The 14,781-nt window shown below is 40.9% G+C and overlaps 1 protein-coding gene across 10 annotated transcripts in view; it reads left to right on the forward strand.

The window, feature by feature from the left end:
* Positions 1-14,781, forward strand: part of F8 (coagulation factor VIII) — a 133,697-nt gene that overhangs the window by 54,995 nt on the left and 63,921 nt on the right. For all 10 annotated transcript variants that reach the window (XM_081807991.1, XM_031031877.2, XM_031031875.2 and 7 more), the window contains 2 exons: positions 5,935-6,149; positions 8,357-8,507. In XM_081807991.1, the coding sequence (XP_081664117.1) occupies positions 5,935-6,149; positions 8,357-8,507 (366 nt within the window). The remainder of the gene's footprint in view (positions 1-5,934; positions 6,150-8,356; positions 8,508-14,781) is intronic.

The following is a 14,781-nucleotide window of genomic DNA, read 5'->3' on the forward strand; positions in this document are numbered from 1 at the left end:
CATCTCGGCTCCTTCCACAGTTTGGCCATTGTGGACATTGGTGCTATAAACATTGGGGTGCTGGTGCCCCTTCGGATCACTACATTTGTGTCTTTGAGGTAAATATCTAGTAGTGCAATTGCTGGGTCGTAGGGTAGCTCTATTTTTAACATCTTGAGGAACCTCCATACTGTTTTCCAGAGTGGCTGCACCAGTTTGCATTTCCACCAACGGTGTAGGAGCGTTCTCCTTTCTCTGCATCCTCACCAACATTTGTTTACTGTCTTGTTAATTTTAGCCATTCTGACTGGTATGAGGTGGTATTTCATTGTGGTTTTGATTTGTATTTCTGTGATGCCAAGGGATGTGGAGCATTTTTCATGTGTCTGTTGGCCCTTTGTATGTCTTCTTTGGAGAAATGTCTGTTCATGTCTTCTGCCCATTTCTTGATTGGATTATTTGTTCTTTTGGTGTTGAGTTTGATAAGTTCTTTATAGATCTTAGATACTAGCCCTTAATCTGATATGTCATTTGCAAATATCTTCTCCCATTCTGTTGGTTGTCTTTTGGTTTTGTCAACTGTTTCCTTTGCTGTGCAAATGCTTTTTATTTTGATGAAGTCCCAATAGTTCCTTTTTGCTTTAGTATCCCTTGCCTTTGGAGATGTGTCTAGCCAGAAGTTGCTGCAGCCCAGGTCGAAGAGGTTGCTGCCTGTGTTCTCCTCTAGGATTTTGATGGATTCCTATCTCACATTTAGGTCTTTCATCCATTTTGAGTCTATTTTTATGAATGCTGTAAGGTGAGCATTTTTTCATCCATGTTCATTAGGGATATTGGTCTGTAATTATCCTTTTTGGGGGGGTCTTTGTCTGGTTTTGGGATCAAGGTAATGCTGGCCTCATAGAAAGAGTCTGAAAGTTTTCCTTCTATTTCTATTTTTTGAAACAGCTTCAGAAGAATAGGTATGATTTCTTCTTTAAATGTTTGGTAGAATTGCCTGGGAAGCCATCTGGCCCTGGGCTCTTGTTTCTTGGGAGATTTTTGATTACTGCTTCAATTTCCTTTCTGGTTATGGGTCTGTTCAGATTTTCTATGTCTTCCTGTTTCAGTTTTGGTGGTTTATATGTCTCTAGGAAAGCATCCATTTCTTCCAGATTGCCTGGTTTGTTGGCATATAGTTGCTCATAATATATTCTTAAAATTGTTTGTATTTCTTTGGTGTTGGTTATGATCTCTCCTCTTTCATTCATGATTTTATTAATTTGGGTCCTTTCTCTTTTCTTTTTGATAAGTCTGGCCAGGAGTTTATCAATCTTATTAATTCTCTCAAAGAATCAGCTCCTAGTTTCGTTTGATCTGTTCTACTGTTCTTTTGGTTTCTATTTCATTGATTTCTGTTCTAATCTTTATGATTTCTCATCTCATGATGGGTTTAGGCTTTATTTGCTGTTCTTTCTCCAGCTCCTTTAGGTGTATGTTTAGCTTGTGTTTGAGACTTTTCTCATTTTTTGAGAAAGGCTTGTATTGCTATGTTTTTCCTTCTTAGGACCAACTTTGCTGCATCCGAAAGGTTTTGAATGGTTTTGTTTTCATTTTCATTAGTTTCCATGAATTTTTTTAATTCTTCTTTAATTACCTGGTTGACCCATTCTATTCTTTAGTAGGATGCTCTTTAGTCTCCATGTATTTGAGTTCTTTCCAACTTTGCTCTTGTGATTGAGTTCAAGTTTCAAAGCATTTTGGTCTGAAAATATGCAGGGAATAATCCCAGTCTTTTGGTACCGGTTGAGACCTGATTTGTGACTCAGTATGTGATCTATTCTGGAGAATGTTCCATGGGCACTAGAGAAGAATGTGTATTTTGTTACTTTAGGATGGAATGCTCTGAATATATCTGTGAAGTCCATCTGGTCTAGTGTGTCATTCAAAGCCCTTATTTCCTTATTGATCTTCTGGTTAGATTATCTGTCCATTGCAGTGAGTGGGGTGTTAACGTCCCCTACTATTATTGTATTATTATCATTGTGTTTCTTTAATTTTGTTATTAATTGGTGTATATAATTGGCTGCTCCCATGTTAGGGGCATAAATATTTATAATTGTTAGATATTTTTGTTGTATAGACTCTTTAATTATGATATAGTATCCTTCCTCATCTTTTATTACAGTCTTTGGTTTAAGATCTAATCTCTCTTATAGAAGGATTGCCACCCAGCTTTCTTTTGAAGTCCATTAGCATGATAAATGGTTCTCCACCCCCTCACTTTCAATCTGGAGATGTCTTTGGATCTAAAATGAGTCTCTTGCAGACAGCATATGGATGAGTCTTGCTTTTTTATCCAATCTGATACCCTGTGTCTTTTGATTGGGGCATTTTGATTGGCTCATTTACATTCAGAGTAACTACTGAAAGATATGAATTTAGTGCCATTATATTACCTGTAAAGTCACTGTTTCTGTAGGTTGTCTCTGTTCCTTTCCGGTCTGTTATTTTTGGGCTCTCTCTTCACTTATAGGATGCCTTTTTTTATTTCTTGCAGGGCTGGTTTAGTGATCACAAATTCTTTTAGTTTCTTTTTGTCCTGGCAGCTTTTATCACTCCTTCTATTTTGAATAACATCCTAGCTGGATAAAGTATTCTTAGCTGCATATTTTTCTCATCTAGCACCCTGAATATGTCTTGCCAGTCCTCTCTGGCTTGCCAGGTCTCTGTGGATAGGTCTGCTGCCAATCTAATATTTCTACCCTTGTAGGTTGTTCTTTTATTTCTCCAGAAAGGGACTCTCTAGTGTCTTCTCTGCTTTTCTCAAGCCTAGCTAGTATCTTTGTAATCGTTATTCTGAACTCTAGTTCCAACATCTTACTTATGTCCATACTGATTAGGTCCCTGGCAGTCAATACTGCCTCTTGTTCTCTTTTTTGAGGTGAGTTTTTTCATCTTGTCCAGAGAAGAATAGATGAACAAGAGAACAAAATATTAAAATGGCAACAACGACCCCAGATATACACTAAACACTAAAATATACACTAAACAAACCAGAAGAGACCTGAAACCAAAAAAGAGAGAAAGAGAGAGAATATAATCAAGACAGGTGAACAGAACAGAGCAATATACTGGACCCTGTGTGTATTTTGGTCTATTAGAAAACTAGATCCTAAAATTGTAAAGAAAGAAAAACTCATATATGTATAAAAATATAGTTAAATACAATGAAAGGATGGAATGTAACTGTAAAAATGGAAATTAAAAGACAAGAAAAAACAAAAGAAAAAAAAACAACAAAAAAGGAAGGGATGTAAACAAGCAGGTGAACAGAGCAGAACAGTACACTATCTCCTGAGTATATTTTGGTCAGTTTGTTAAAAGAAACTACATCTCAAAATTGTAAAGAAAGAAAAACATATACATACAAAAATAAAATTAAATACATTGAAAGGATAGAATGTAACTGTACAGATGAAAATTAAAAAGACTTTAATAAAACAGGGCGCCTGGGTGGCTCAGTTGGTTACGCGACTGCCTTCGGCTCAGGTCATGATCCTGGAGTCCTGGGATCAAGTCCCACATCGGGCTCCCTGCTCGGCAGGGAGTCTGCTTCTCCCTCAGACCCTCCCCCATCTCATGTGCTCTCTTTCTCATTCTCTCTCTCTCAAATAAATAAATAAAATCTTTAAAAAAAAAAAAGACTTTAATAAAACAAAAAGCAAACAAATAAAACAAGGAAGAAGAAAAAGAAAAACAACAACAACAAAAAACAGACTATGATCAGACAGATGAATAGAACAGATCCATACACTAGATTTTGGGTGTATTTTGGTCTGTTAGAAACTGCATCCCAAAAGAAAGAAAGAAAAACATATATATATATACACACACACACACACACACACACACAAATAAAATTAAATAGAATGATGGGATAAAATATAACTGTAAAAATGAAAATTTAAAAAGATTTTAAAAAGAATGGGGCGCCTGGGTGACTCAGTTGGTTAAACGACTGCCTTTGGCTCAGTTCATGATCCCAGGCTCCTGGGATCGGGCCCCTTATCGGGCTCCCTGCTCCATGGGAAGCCTGCTTCTCCCTCTCCCACTCCCCCTGCTTGTGTTCCCTCTCTCACTGTCTCTCTCTGTCAAATAAATAAATAAAATCTTTAAAAAAAATAGAAGGCAACTGTCTAAAAAAAAAAGATTTAAAAAAGGAGCTCATAAAATAAGAAATTCGTTGAAAAAGGAAAGAAAAAAAATTAAAGTTGAAAGACTGAAGAATCATGGTAAAAAAGCCATGGATTCTATGTGCATTATTCCCCTAGCGCTGGAGTTCTGCCGTTCTCATTAATCGGTAAACTTGGTCTTGGCTGGCTGTTCTTGCTGATCTTCTGGGGGAGGGGCCTGTTGCCGTGGTTCCCAAATGTCTTTGCCGGAGGCGGAACTGCCCCGCCTTTGCCCGGTCCGGGCTAAGTAATCTGCTTGGGTTTGCTCTCCGGAGCTTTTGTTCCCTGCAAACTTTCTGTACAGCTTTGGAGGCCGAGAGTGAAAATGGTGGCCTCCCAATCTCCGCCCTGGAGGAGCCGAGAACTCGGGGCCCCGCTCCTCAGTGCGCCCCCAGAGAAAAGCAGTCAGTCACTCCCGTCTCCCCGGTCTCTGGCCGCACTCCATGCTCACCCAGCCTGTGACCCAGCATTTCTGTCTCTGGCACACGACCCCGTGTGTAGTCTCCGAACCCAGCAGATCACTATGGTGTGCTCCCATGCCGCTCCTCCCAGGGGAGGAAGGGGAGTCTCCCTAGATCTGCTGCTTCTTGGGTCCCTGCTGGAGGAGCAGTGGCCCGACTGTGCCACGGATCACGGTTTATGGCAACCCCGAGCTGAGAGCCCACGCCTGGGCTCTGTCTCTGCAGTCGGCTTCCCCGCTCTGATACCTGGGAGCTCTGCCGCACTTAGGCACCCCTGGTCTTTCTGTGACCCCGAGGGTCCTGAGACCACACTGTCCTGCGAGGGTTCCACCCCCCGCTTAGCCACCGGAGTGACGTCCCTCAGCGGAGCCGACTTCTAAAAGTTCTGATTTTGTGCTCCGCGGCTCTATCACTTGCCAGTAGCGGCCGACGGAGGTCCCTTCCCCGCCGTCTATCCTCCCGAATATCGCCTCGGATTCACTTCTCCGCACGTCCTACCTTCCAGAAAGTGGTCGCTTTTCTATTCATAGAGTTGTAGCTATTTTCTTTGATCTCCGGTTGAGTTCACAGGTGTTCAGAATGATTTGATAGCTATCTAGCTGAATTCCTGGGACCAGACGAAATTTAGGTCTCCTACGCCTCCACCATCTTGGACTCTTCCCTCCTGCAAGTTTTTTATCGTGATGAAGTCCCAATAGTTCCTTTTTGCTTTTGTTTCCCTTGCCTTTGGAGACGTGTCTAGCGAGAAGTTGCTGCAGCCGAGGTCAAAGAGGTTGTTGCTTGTGTTCTCTTCTAGGATTTTGATGGATTCCTGTGTCACATTTAGGTCTTTCAACCATTTTGAGTTTATTTTTGTGTATAGTGTAAGAAAATTCTTCTGCATGTGGCTGTCCAATTTGCCCAACCCCATTTGTTGAAGAGACTGTCTTTTTTCCATTGGACATTCTTTCCTGCTTTGTTGAAGACTAATTGACCATAGAGTTGTGGGTTCATTTCTGGATTTCCTATTCTGTTCCATTGATCTATGTGCCTGTTTTTGTGCCGGTACCATACTGTTTTGATCACTATAGATTTGTAATAAAACTTCAAGTCCTCGACCCACTTTTATTATAAAACAATTGTGTGAATCTTAAGCTTATAATAGGCGCAAATTTAGTTTCAATTTATTGAGAAGCTTCACATATACATATAAATTGGTAGAGCCCTCGAAATAACAGGATTTACCAATATGTGGCTTGTTATACTCTAATCAAGATATTTTGTGGTTTGGGTATGGGTAGGCATGAAACATTTGAAAGATATGCCAATTCTGCCAGGAGAGGTATTCAAGTATAAATGGACAGTGACTGTAGAAGATGGGCCAACTAAATCAGATCCTCGGTGCCTGACCCGATATTACTCAAGCTTCATTAATCTGGAGAGAGATCTAGCTTCAGGACTCATTGGCCCTCTCCTCATCTGCTACAAAGAATCTGTAGATCAAAGAGGAAACCAGGTGAGTTCATGTCTTTCAAAGTTCTGGGTTTGATGGACTGATGATGCATATGAACTTTCAGATATTTCCTATACTCTCTCAGTGTACATCCCCCTATAGTCTGCAGAAAATATAATAGTCTGCAGTATTGGCCAATAAAAGAAATGAGCTGGGTTTCTCACAGCTGTTTTTGAATTTAGTTTGGTTTAATAAACTTGCCTGCTGGATAGATAGGAGAGCCTCTCCTATTATATTCCTTTTTTTTTTTAAGATTTTTTTATTTATTTATTTGACAGAAAGAGACAGCGAGAGAGGGAACACAAGCAGGGGGAGTGGGAGAGGGAGAAGCAGGCCTCCCGCTGAGCAGGGAGCCCGATGCGGGGCTCGATCCCAGGACCCTGGGATCATGACCTAAGCTGAAGGCAGACGCTTAACGACTGAGCCACCCAGGCGCCCCTCCTATTATATTCCTATAATACTCATTCCCAGTCTAAAATTTCACTTTCTGGTGGCCACTGCCTGGGTCACTTGGAAGAGGATGTGACTCTTGATCTTGCAGTCATGAGTTCAAGCCTCTCATTGGGTGTAGCAATTACTTATATAAATAAAACTTTAAAAAATTTAAAATTCCACTTTCTGTAAATGATCTTGCTCATTTTTACATGTTGAACCACCACTCATTTTTAGATGACCCATGAATCTGTATCAGAGTCTAGACTTCTCCCCTGGATGTCTCATCATGAGTGACTCAAAGACACCTCAAAATGAACATATCTGCAGCATCTAGCATAGTGCATGGCATGTAGTAGGAATTCAATAAATATTTGTTGAGCAGAATACAGGGAAAGATATAAAATATTTCAGAAATGTTTAGAATTTAGACCACTTATACTGCTTTAAGAAAATAAAGCTAGGGGCGCCTGGGTGGCTCATTCATTAAGCATCTGCCTTCAGCTCAGGTCATGATCCCAGGGTCCTGGAATCGAGCCCCGCATCGGGCTCCCTGCTCGGCAGGAAGCCTGCTTCTCCCTCTCCAGCTCCCCCTGCTTCTGTCTCCTCTCTCGCTGTGTCTCTCGCTGTCAAATAAATAAATAAAATCTTAAAAAAAAAAAGAAAAAGAAAATAAAGCTAAATTCTCTGCATAAGGAAAGCCTAATGCTGGGGTGCCTGGGTGGCTCAGTTGGTTAAGCACCCAATTCTTGAATGTGGTTCAGGTCATGATTTCAGGGTTGTGAGATCAAACCCCACATCAGGCTCTGTGCTCACTGCAGGGTCTGCTTAGGACTCTCTCTCTCCTTCTGCCACTCCCCCTCAAAATAAATAACTAAAATCTTTTTTTAAAAAGAAGAAAGGAAAGCCTAGTGCTTCTCAAAAACTCATTGCTTGCATCAGAATAACTCGTTGCCATATTGCTGAGACTTGACTGGATGTCAGTTTGGTTATTTACTACATAGGATTTTTACTAGTCTGAAAACATTTCCTTGGTTTAGAGAGTAAAGCACGTGAATTTTAAAACACATGACACACAAACCCAAAAAGGCATATATTTGGGCAAGTACCTGTCCTGACAAATTTTTCCTAATTATAGTTTTTTCCACCAGTTTTTTGGAAGAGGACTGAAATGTACCTCTATATTTTCCAATGTCCTCTCCTCAGCATTTTGGTTTCTGTAGTGCTAGGTTATGCAAAATGAAATTTATACATATTAATGAAGTTTACACATTAAATCTTAACAGAATCAATTAGCAAATAACTCATAACTTTGGTTCATATACAAACTGCTCTTCTAAAAAGAACTTTAAACTTTTTTAACAGAAAACTTTAGATATTAGTGTTAGTTAACATTTTATGGCCCATCTTAACTTTGTTATTTGATTTCTGTTTTCTATTTTTAATTTTTTATAGATTGGTAGCTTTATGGAAAGGCAAGCCTTTCCATAAAGCCTTTATGTCTTTCCATAAAGTTTAGGAAAGACATTAATCTTCCTTGACTTGACTAACTTGTTTAAGAAAAACACTGAATAATCACTTGGTCTTTAAAGTTGCCCTGAGGACACATTTGCTCTAAAGTTACACTCACTGCTACTCCCAGGCCCTGGTATATGTGCACATATGTAGACTGCTAATTTTTATGGGACAATACTAATAGCATTTCTTTCTTTATGATCAAAGTGATTATTCACTTATTATTATTATTATTTATTTATTTCAATATGTGTAATTAACAGATGATGTCGGACAAGAGAAATGTCATCCTGTTTTCTGTATTTGATGAGAATCGAAGCTGGTACCTCACAGAGAATATGCAGCGCTTCCTCCCTGATGCAGATGTAGTGCAGCCCCATGATCCAGAGTTTCAAGTCTCTAACATCATGCACAGTAAGTAAAGCAGCACTCAAGTCCAGTGGGTAATGGATAAAGGAAAACTGAAGCCACCAAATTGATGTCCAGATAATGGATTAACTTATATGCCATGTAAGAGTCATATTTCCTTAAAAATTGTTACATGGGGGTGCCTGGATGGCTAGGTCAGCTAAGCATCTGACTTGATTTCAGCTCAGGTCATGATCTCCATGGCATCGGTCCCTGTGTCAGGCTCCATGCTCAGTGGGGAGTTGGCTTGAGATTCTCTCTCCCTCTCCCTCTGCCCATCCCCCTTACACAAGCTCTCTCTCTCTCTCTCTCTAAAATAAATAAATCTTTTAAAAAATTAATATATATGAACATATACAGTTTTATATAAAGGCTTAATTATGATCATATACTGCATATATTTTTTTCTTTTAGAAGGGATTTCAAAGGATAAATCAAATAAGACACAACTTTCGTTTACCCAAATATGCATAATCCATCCTTAATATAAAATGCACTCAGGGTTCCTAGCTGGCTCAGTTGGTAGGGTGTGCAACTCTTGAACTCGGGGTTGTAAGTTTGAGCCCCTTGTTGGGTGTAGAGATTACTTAAAACTAAAATCTTTTCTAAAATGTTCTTAAATTCACTCAATTGGTAAGTTACACATGAAATACAAAGGGAATGCAATTTTACACATGTAAACCAATTGCCAGCTATAGCAATTTAAGTCAAATCAATCAAGACACTGTACATTAAAAAACAACATCTTTTTCCCAGCTTTATTGAGGTAGAATTGACACATAAAAATTATATATATTTAAGGTGTACAAAATGATTTTTTTTGTGTTTACTTGGCTGCCTCCTCCCTTTTATCTCTGTTTCCTTCCATATTACACCTTCCCACTAACCTTTTCATATCCATGTAGCCCATGTTAAAATTTTCTCCATGATTATATAATCATATATATAAACATATAAACACATATAAACACACACAAACAAGTATGTAGTCTTAGTCTGCTAGGCCTGCCATAACAAAGTACCAAAGAATGGGTGGCTTCAATAGCAGAGATTTACTTCCTTACAATTCTGGAGGCTAAAGGTCTGAGATCCAGATTCAGCAGGATTGGTCTCTTCGGGGGCCTCTTTCGTTGGCTTGTAGATAGCCACTTTCTGTGCCCTCACATGGTCTTTCCTCTGTGCATGTACATGTCTGGGTACAAATTTCATATGTTTTTTTTAATTTAAATTCAATTAGCCAACATATAGTACATCATCAGTTTCAGATGTAGTGTTCAACAATTCATTATTTGCATATAACCCTCAGTGCTCCATGCAATACATGCCCTCCTTAATACCCATCACCCAGTTACCCCATCCTCCACCCCCCTCCCTTCTGTAACCCTCAGTTTGTTTCCTAGAGCCAAGACTCTCTCATGGTTTGTCTCCCTCTCTGATTTCTTCCCATTCAGGTTTCCCTCCCTGTCCCTATGGTCCTCCGTGTTATTCCTTATGTTCCACAAATAAGGAATGTTCCCTTATGTTCCCCTATGCTAATTGACTTTCTCTGCTTGACTTATTTCACTTAGCATCATCTCCTCCAGTCCCATCCATGTTGATGTAAAGTTGGGTATTCATCCTTTCTGATGGCTGAGTAATAGTCCATTGTATCTATGGACCACATCTTCTTTATCCATTCATCTGTTGAAGGGCATCTCGGCTCTTTCCACAGTTTGGCTATTGCGGACATTGCTGCTATGAACATTGGGGTGCATATGGCCCTTCTTTTCACTACATCTGTGTCTTTGGGGTAAATACCCAGGACTGCAATTGCTGGGTCATAGGGTAGCTCTATTTTTAAGTTTTTGAGGAACCTCCACACTGTTTTCCAGAGTGACTGCACCAGTTTGCATTCCCACCAACAGTGTAAGAAAAAAAAAAAAGAAATGGAAAATTTTAAACTGAAAGATAAATGAATCATGAGAAAAAACTTCATATTATATATACTATTTTTCCCTAGCGCTGGAGTTTTGCAGTCCTGTGTGCTCCATAAACTTGGTGTCTGCCTGTTGTTCCAGCTGGTCTTCTGGGGGAGGGGCCTGCTGTGCTGATGCTCAGGTGTCTTTGCCTGGGTGGAGTTGCACCACCCCTTGCCGGGGGCTGGCCTCAGTGTAAGCTGCTTCTGGTGGCTCTTTGTGGCTTTTGTTCCCTGAAGGCTTTCTGTGCCTCTTTAGAGGATGAATATTAAAATGGCCACGCCCTGATCTCCAGCCCCAGACCTGAAAGATCACAGTCCCTTCTCTTCAGTAAACCCTCAGGGATAAGCAGTCTTCACTTCTGTGTGTGCCAAACTGCAAACTCCTGCAGTGTGCACCCACAACAATCCTCCCAGGGGAAGGCGGAGGGTAGCAGTGTTTTTGCCCTTTGCAAGGCCTGCACACAGAGAGTGGTTGCCCAGTCATGCCGTGGTTCGTGGTTTATGGCGAACTAAGCTGAGAGCCCCCTCCTGGGCTCACTGACCATAACTGGTTTCCCTGCTCCAACGCTTGGGAATTCTTCAGGCTCAGGCACCCCTGTTCTTTCTGTGACCCCAGGGATCCTGAGACCACACTGTCCCACCTAGGATTCTGCCCTGCTTTGCCACCTGAGCACCTTTCAGGCAGGGAAGTCCCTCACCGGAGCTGACTTCTAAAAGTTCCAATTTTGTAGTCCACTGCTATATCACTTTCTGGTGGCTGGCTGATTGAGGCTCCTTCCCCCCATGGTTTATTTTCTGATATGTTGGTTCAGATTCACTTCTCCATACCTCCTACCTTGCAAAAAGTGGTTGCTTTTCTATTTGTAGAATTGCAGCAATTTTTTCCTTAGATCTCAGTTTGAGCTCCCAGGTGTTCAGAATGATTTGACAGCTATCTAGCTGAATTCAAGGGACTAGATGAAATGAGGTCCCCTATTCTTCTGCCATCTTGCCTCCCCTCCACAAATTTCCTTTTCTTATAAAGACACCAGTCATAGGGGCGCCTGGGTGTCTCAGTGAGTTGAGTGTCCAACTCTTGGTTTCAGCTCAGGTCATGATCTCAGGGTTGTGAGATTGAGCCCTGCATTGGGCTCCATGCTCAGTGGGAAGTGTGCTTGAGTTTCTCTCTTTCCATCTCCCTCTGCATGCCCCTCTCTCTCAAATAAATAAAATAAATCTTTAAAAAAAAAAAGACAGTAGTCATATAAGACCTCATTTTAATGAATGACCTATTTAAAGACCCTGTCTCTAAATACAGTCACATTCTGAGACACAAGGGGTTAGAACTTCAACATATGAATTTGGACAGGAGCACAATTCAACCTATTACAAAAATACATATGTGTATGTGTTCTATACATACACACAAATCAGAATGGTCAAAAATATGATAAAGAATTTCAGTCTCGGGGCACCTGGGTGGCTCAGTCATTAAGCATCAGTCACTCTGTGAGACAACTTGGCAGGTTCTTATAAATTTAAACATATACTTAACATATGATCCAGAAGTACCACTCCTGGGTATTTTCCCTAGAAAAATGAAAACTTATGTTCACACAAAAACCTGCCCATGAAGGTTTACAGAAGCTCTATCCATAAGTGTTAAAACTTGGAAACAGAGAACTTAAGTCTTGACCCAGGGGTACCCCAGAAGCACTCACCCTGTGGTCATGCAGCCCACTCTTGGAGCAGCACCAGGAAGGAAAGCCACACCAGAAGGGGAGAAATGCCTCAAGGATGAAGCTACCAATCAGGAGGAACCAGAGGCTAGAGTCTAAGCCCAGAGTGAAACTGTATGGAGAACCTGTGAGAGCAGCACATACATGTTGCTGAGAGTGAAATCCTCTTCTTCATTTACCACTTCTGAGGTTCACCCCTCTGCACCCAGCTCCAGTGATGAGGAAATAATTGAATTCTTTGTCCAGGAGCTGAGTAAGCAGCGCTCCCCTTGACCACAGGGACCCAGAAGAGCCCGTCTCTCCTTTCTGCACACTGCACTTGGCACCCTGCCTTCCTTGCCCTGACTTGACTTGAAATTGGCTGAAGACTACAGGAGAATGCCTCTTACCCACATCCCCTTGTTCTAGATTCACTTTAAGGCTTAATGCCTTTGAATTTCTGTTTGCTTTGTAAATACATACACATGTATGTATGCATTTGTGTTTTGCAGGATGGGGGAGAAAATTTTTTGGTTTTGATAAAATTGGGTGTGAGGAGATTTTGAATGCTATAGCTCCAAGCTTGTTCCATTTGGGGCCAGCAATTTAAAGTGGGGGGATGTCCCACCAAACTAAGAGAGTCTCCCCCCAAACCAGGGACCTCCTTCCCACTAGTGCCTTCCCCCTTGCTTTCTTTTTCTTTTTAAAGATTTTGTTTATTTGAGAGAGAGAGAAAGAATGAGCAATGGTGAGGGGCGGTGGGGAGAGAGAGAGAGAGAAGCAGACTCCCTACTGAGCAGGAAGCCTGATGCAGGGCTCGATCCCAGGACCCAGAAATCATGATCTGAGCTGAAGGCATATGCTTAACTGGCTGAGCCACCCAGGTGCCCTACCCTCCCCCTTTCTATGAGGAATTAAGATGCTATAACTTTTTGGAAACTCAGTTTGGGGGGGTTTTATTTGGATATGTTTTGGGGTCCATGCCATTTTTATCCCCTGGGGAAAACTTGATGACGAAGAAAGGAAAAAAGGAGGAAACCTGTCCTTTCCCCCCTTCACCTATAGCTTTTTGAAAATGGGCCTCTATAGAACAAATGTGCCAGTTTTTATTAAAAAACAAAATAAAAAACTTGGAAACAATCAGAACATCCCACAGTAAACAAATGATTGAACAGACTGTGGTACATCCATACACTTGAATATTTTTCAGCAATAAAACAGAATGAACTATTGATATACACAACATGAATGAACCTCAAAGGCATTAAGCCGAGTGATAAGATCCAGTCTCAAAAGGTGACATACTGTATTATTTCATTTACAAGGCGTTCTGGTGAAGGCAATGGTTATCAGAGCTTAGAGTGGAGGAGGAGTTTGACTATTTGCAATGAAGAACTCCAGTACAATGGAGTTTTCTATGTTAAGTGAGATGTTCTGTATCCTGACTGTGCTCGTGGTTATACACATTGACATATTGCTGCTGGGGTATGTCTCATATAGCAGTGTTTGTAGTGCCTAAAACAGAAAAACTAAAATCAAAGATGATGCCTATTGTTAGAGGAAGGTTGAATATATTCTGGCACACCCATAATATGAAATATTATGAAGCCATTAAAAAGAATGAATTAGTGGGGCACCTGGGTGGCTCAGTCGGTTAAGGTCTGCCTTCAGCTCAGGTCATGATCTCTGACTCCTGGGATTGAGCCCCACGTCGGGCTCCCCGCACCATGGGGAGCCTGCTTCTTCCTCTCCCTCTGCTTGCTGCTCCACCTGCTTGTGCTCTCTCTTTCTCTCTGACAAATAAATAAATAAATAAAATCTTTTTTTTAAAAAAAAGAATGAATTAGAGCTGTACCCAGCTACTTAAAGCAATTTCTATGAAATATTGTTGAATAATATATTGCAGGTGCAGAAAAAGTGTATATAATATGATCTCATTTTTGTAAAATAAACAATGACCACAAAAGAGAAACCATAGATATGTATGCATATAGGTCTATGTAGAGAATGATATGTTCTAATTGTTCTGAATTGGGGTCTTTCCTCAGTATTTCTAATCATATCTCTAGCACTTTACTCCCACTTTGTTTCAAGAACAAAATTTTGTAAATTATATCAAGAAATACTATGGCAATATAAGTCTTGAGAAGAGGGATTTGATGTTCTCTTTTTTCAAATCCAATCCATTTAGCCCATCTGCAGGGGATTTATGGTAGTATCTTACTTTGTGTTTCCTATTTTTTCTGAATTTTTCTATTTCTCTTTGAGGAGGATTACCCTTTTTTTTTTTTATGTTAAGTTAGTCACCATACATTACATCATGTAGTGTTCCATGATTCATTGTTGGCGTATAACACCCAGTGCTCCATGCAATACATGCCCTCCTTAATACCTATCACCGGGGGGCGCCGGGGTGGCTCAGATGGTTAAGCATCTGCCTTCAGCTCGGGTCATGATCCCGGGGTCCTGGGATCGAGCCCCATATCGGGCTCCTAGCTCAGCGGAGAGCCTGCTTCTCCCTCTCCCTCTGCCTCTCCACCTGCTCATGCTCTCTTTCTCTATATCTCTGTGTCTCAAGTGAATGAATAAAATCTGAAAAAAAAAAAAAAATACCCATCACCAGGGT

Source organism: Leptonychotes weddellii, chromosome X, assembly GCF_054177405.1.
Source record: "Leptonychotes weddellii isolate Sample4059 chromosome X, ASM5417740v2, whole genome shotgun sequence".
NCBI lineage: Eukaryota > Metazoa > Chordata > Mammalia > Carnivora > Phocidae > Leptonychotes > Leptonychotes weddellii.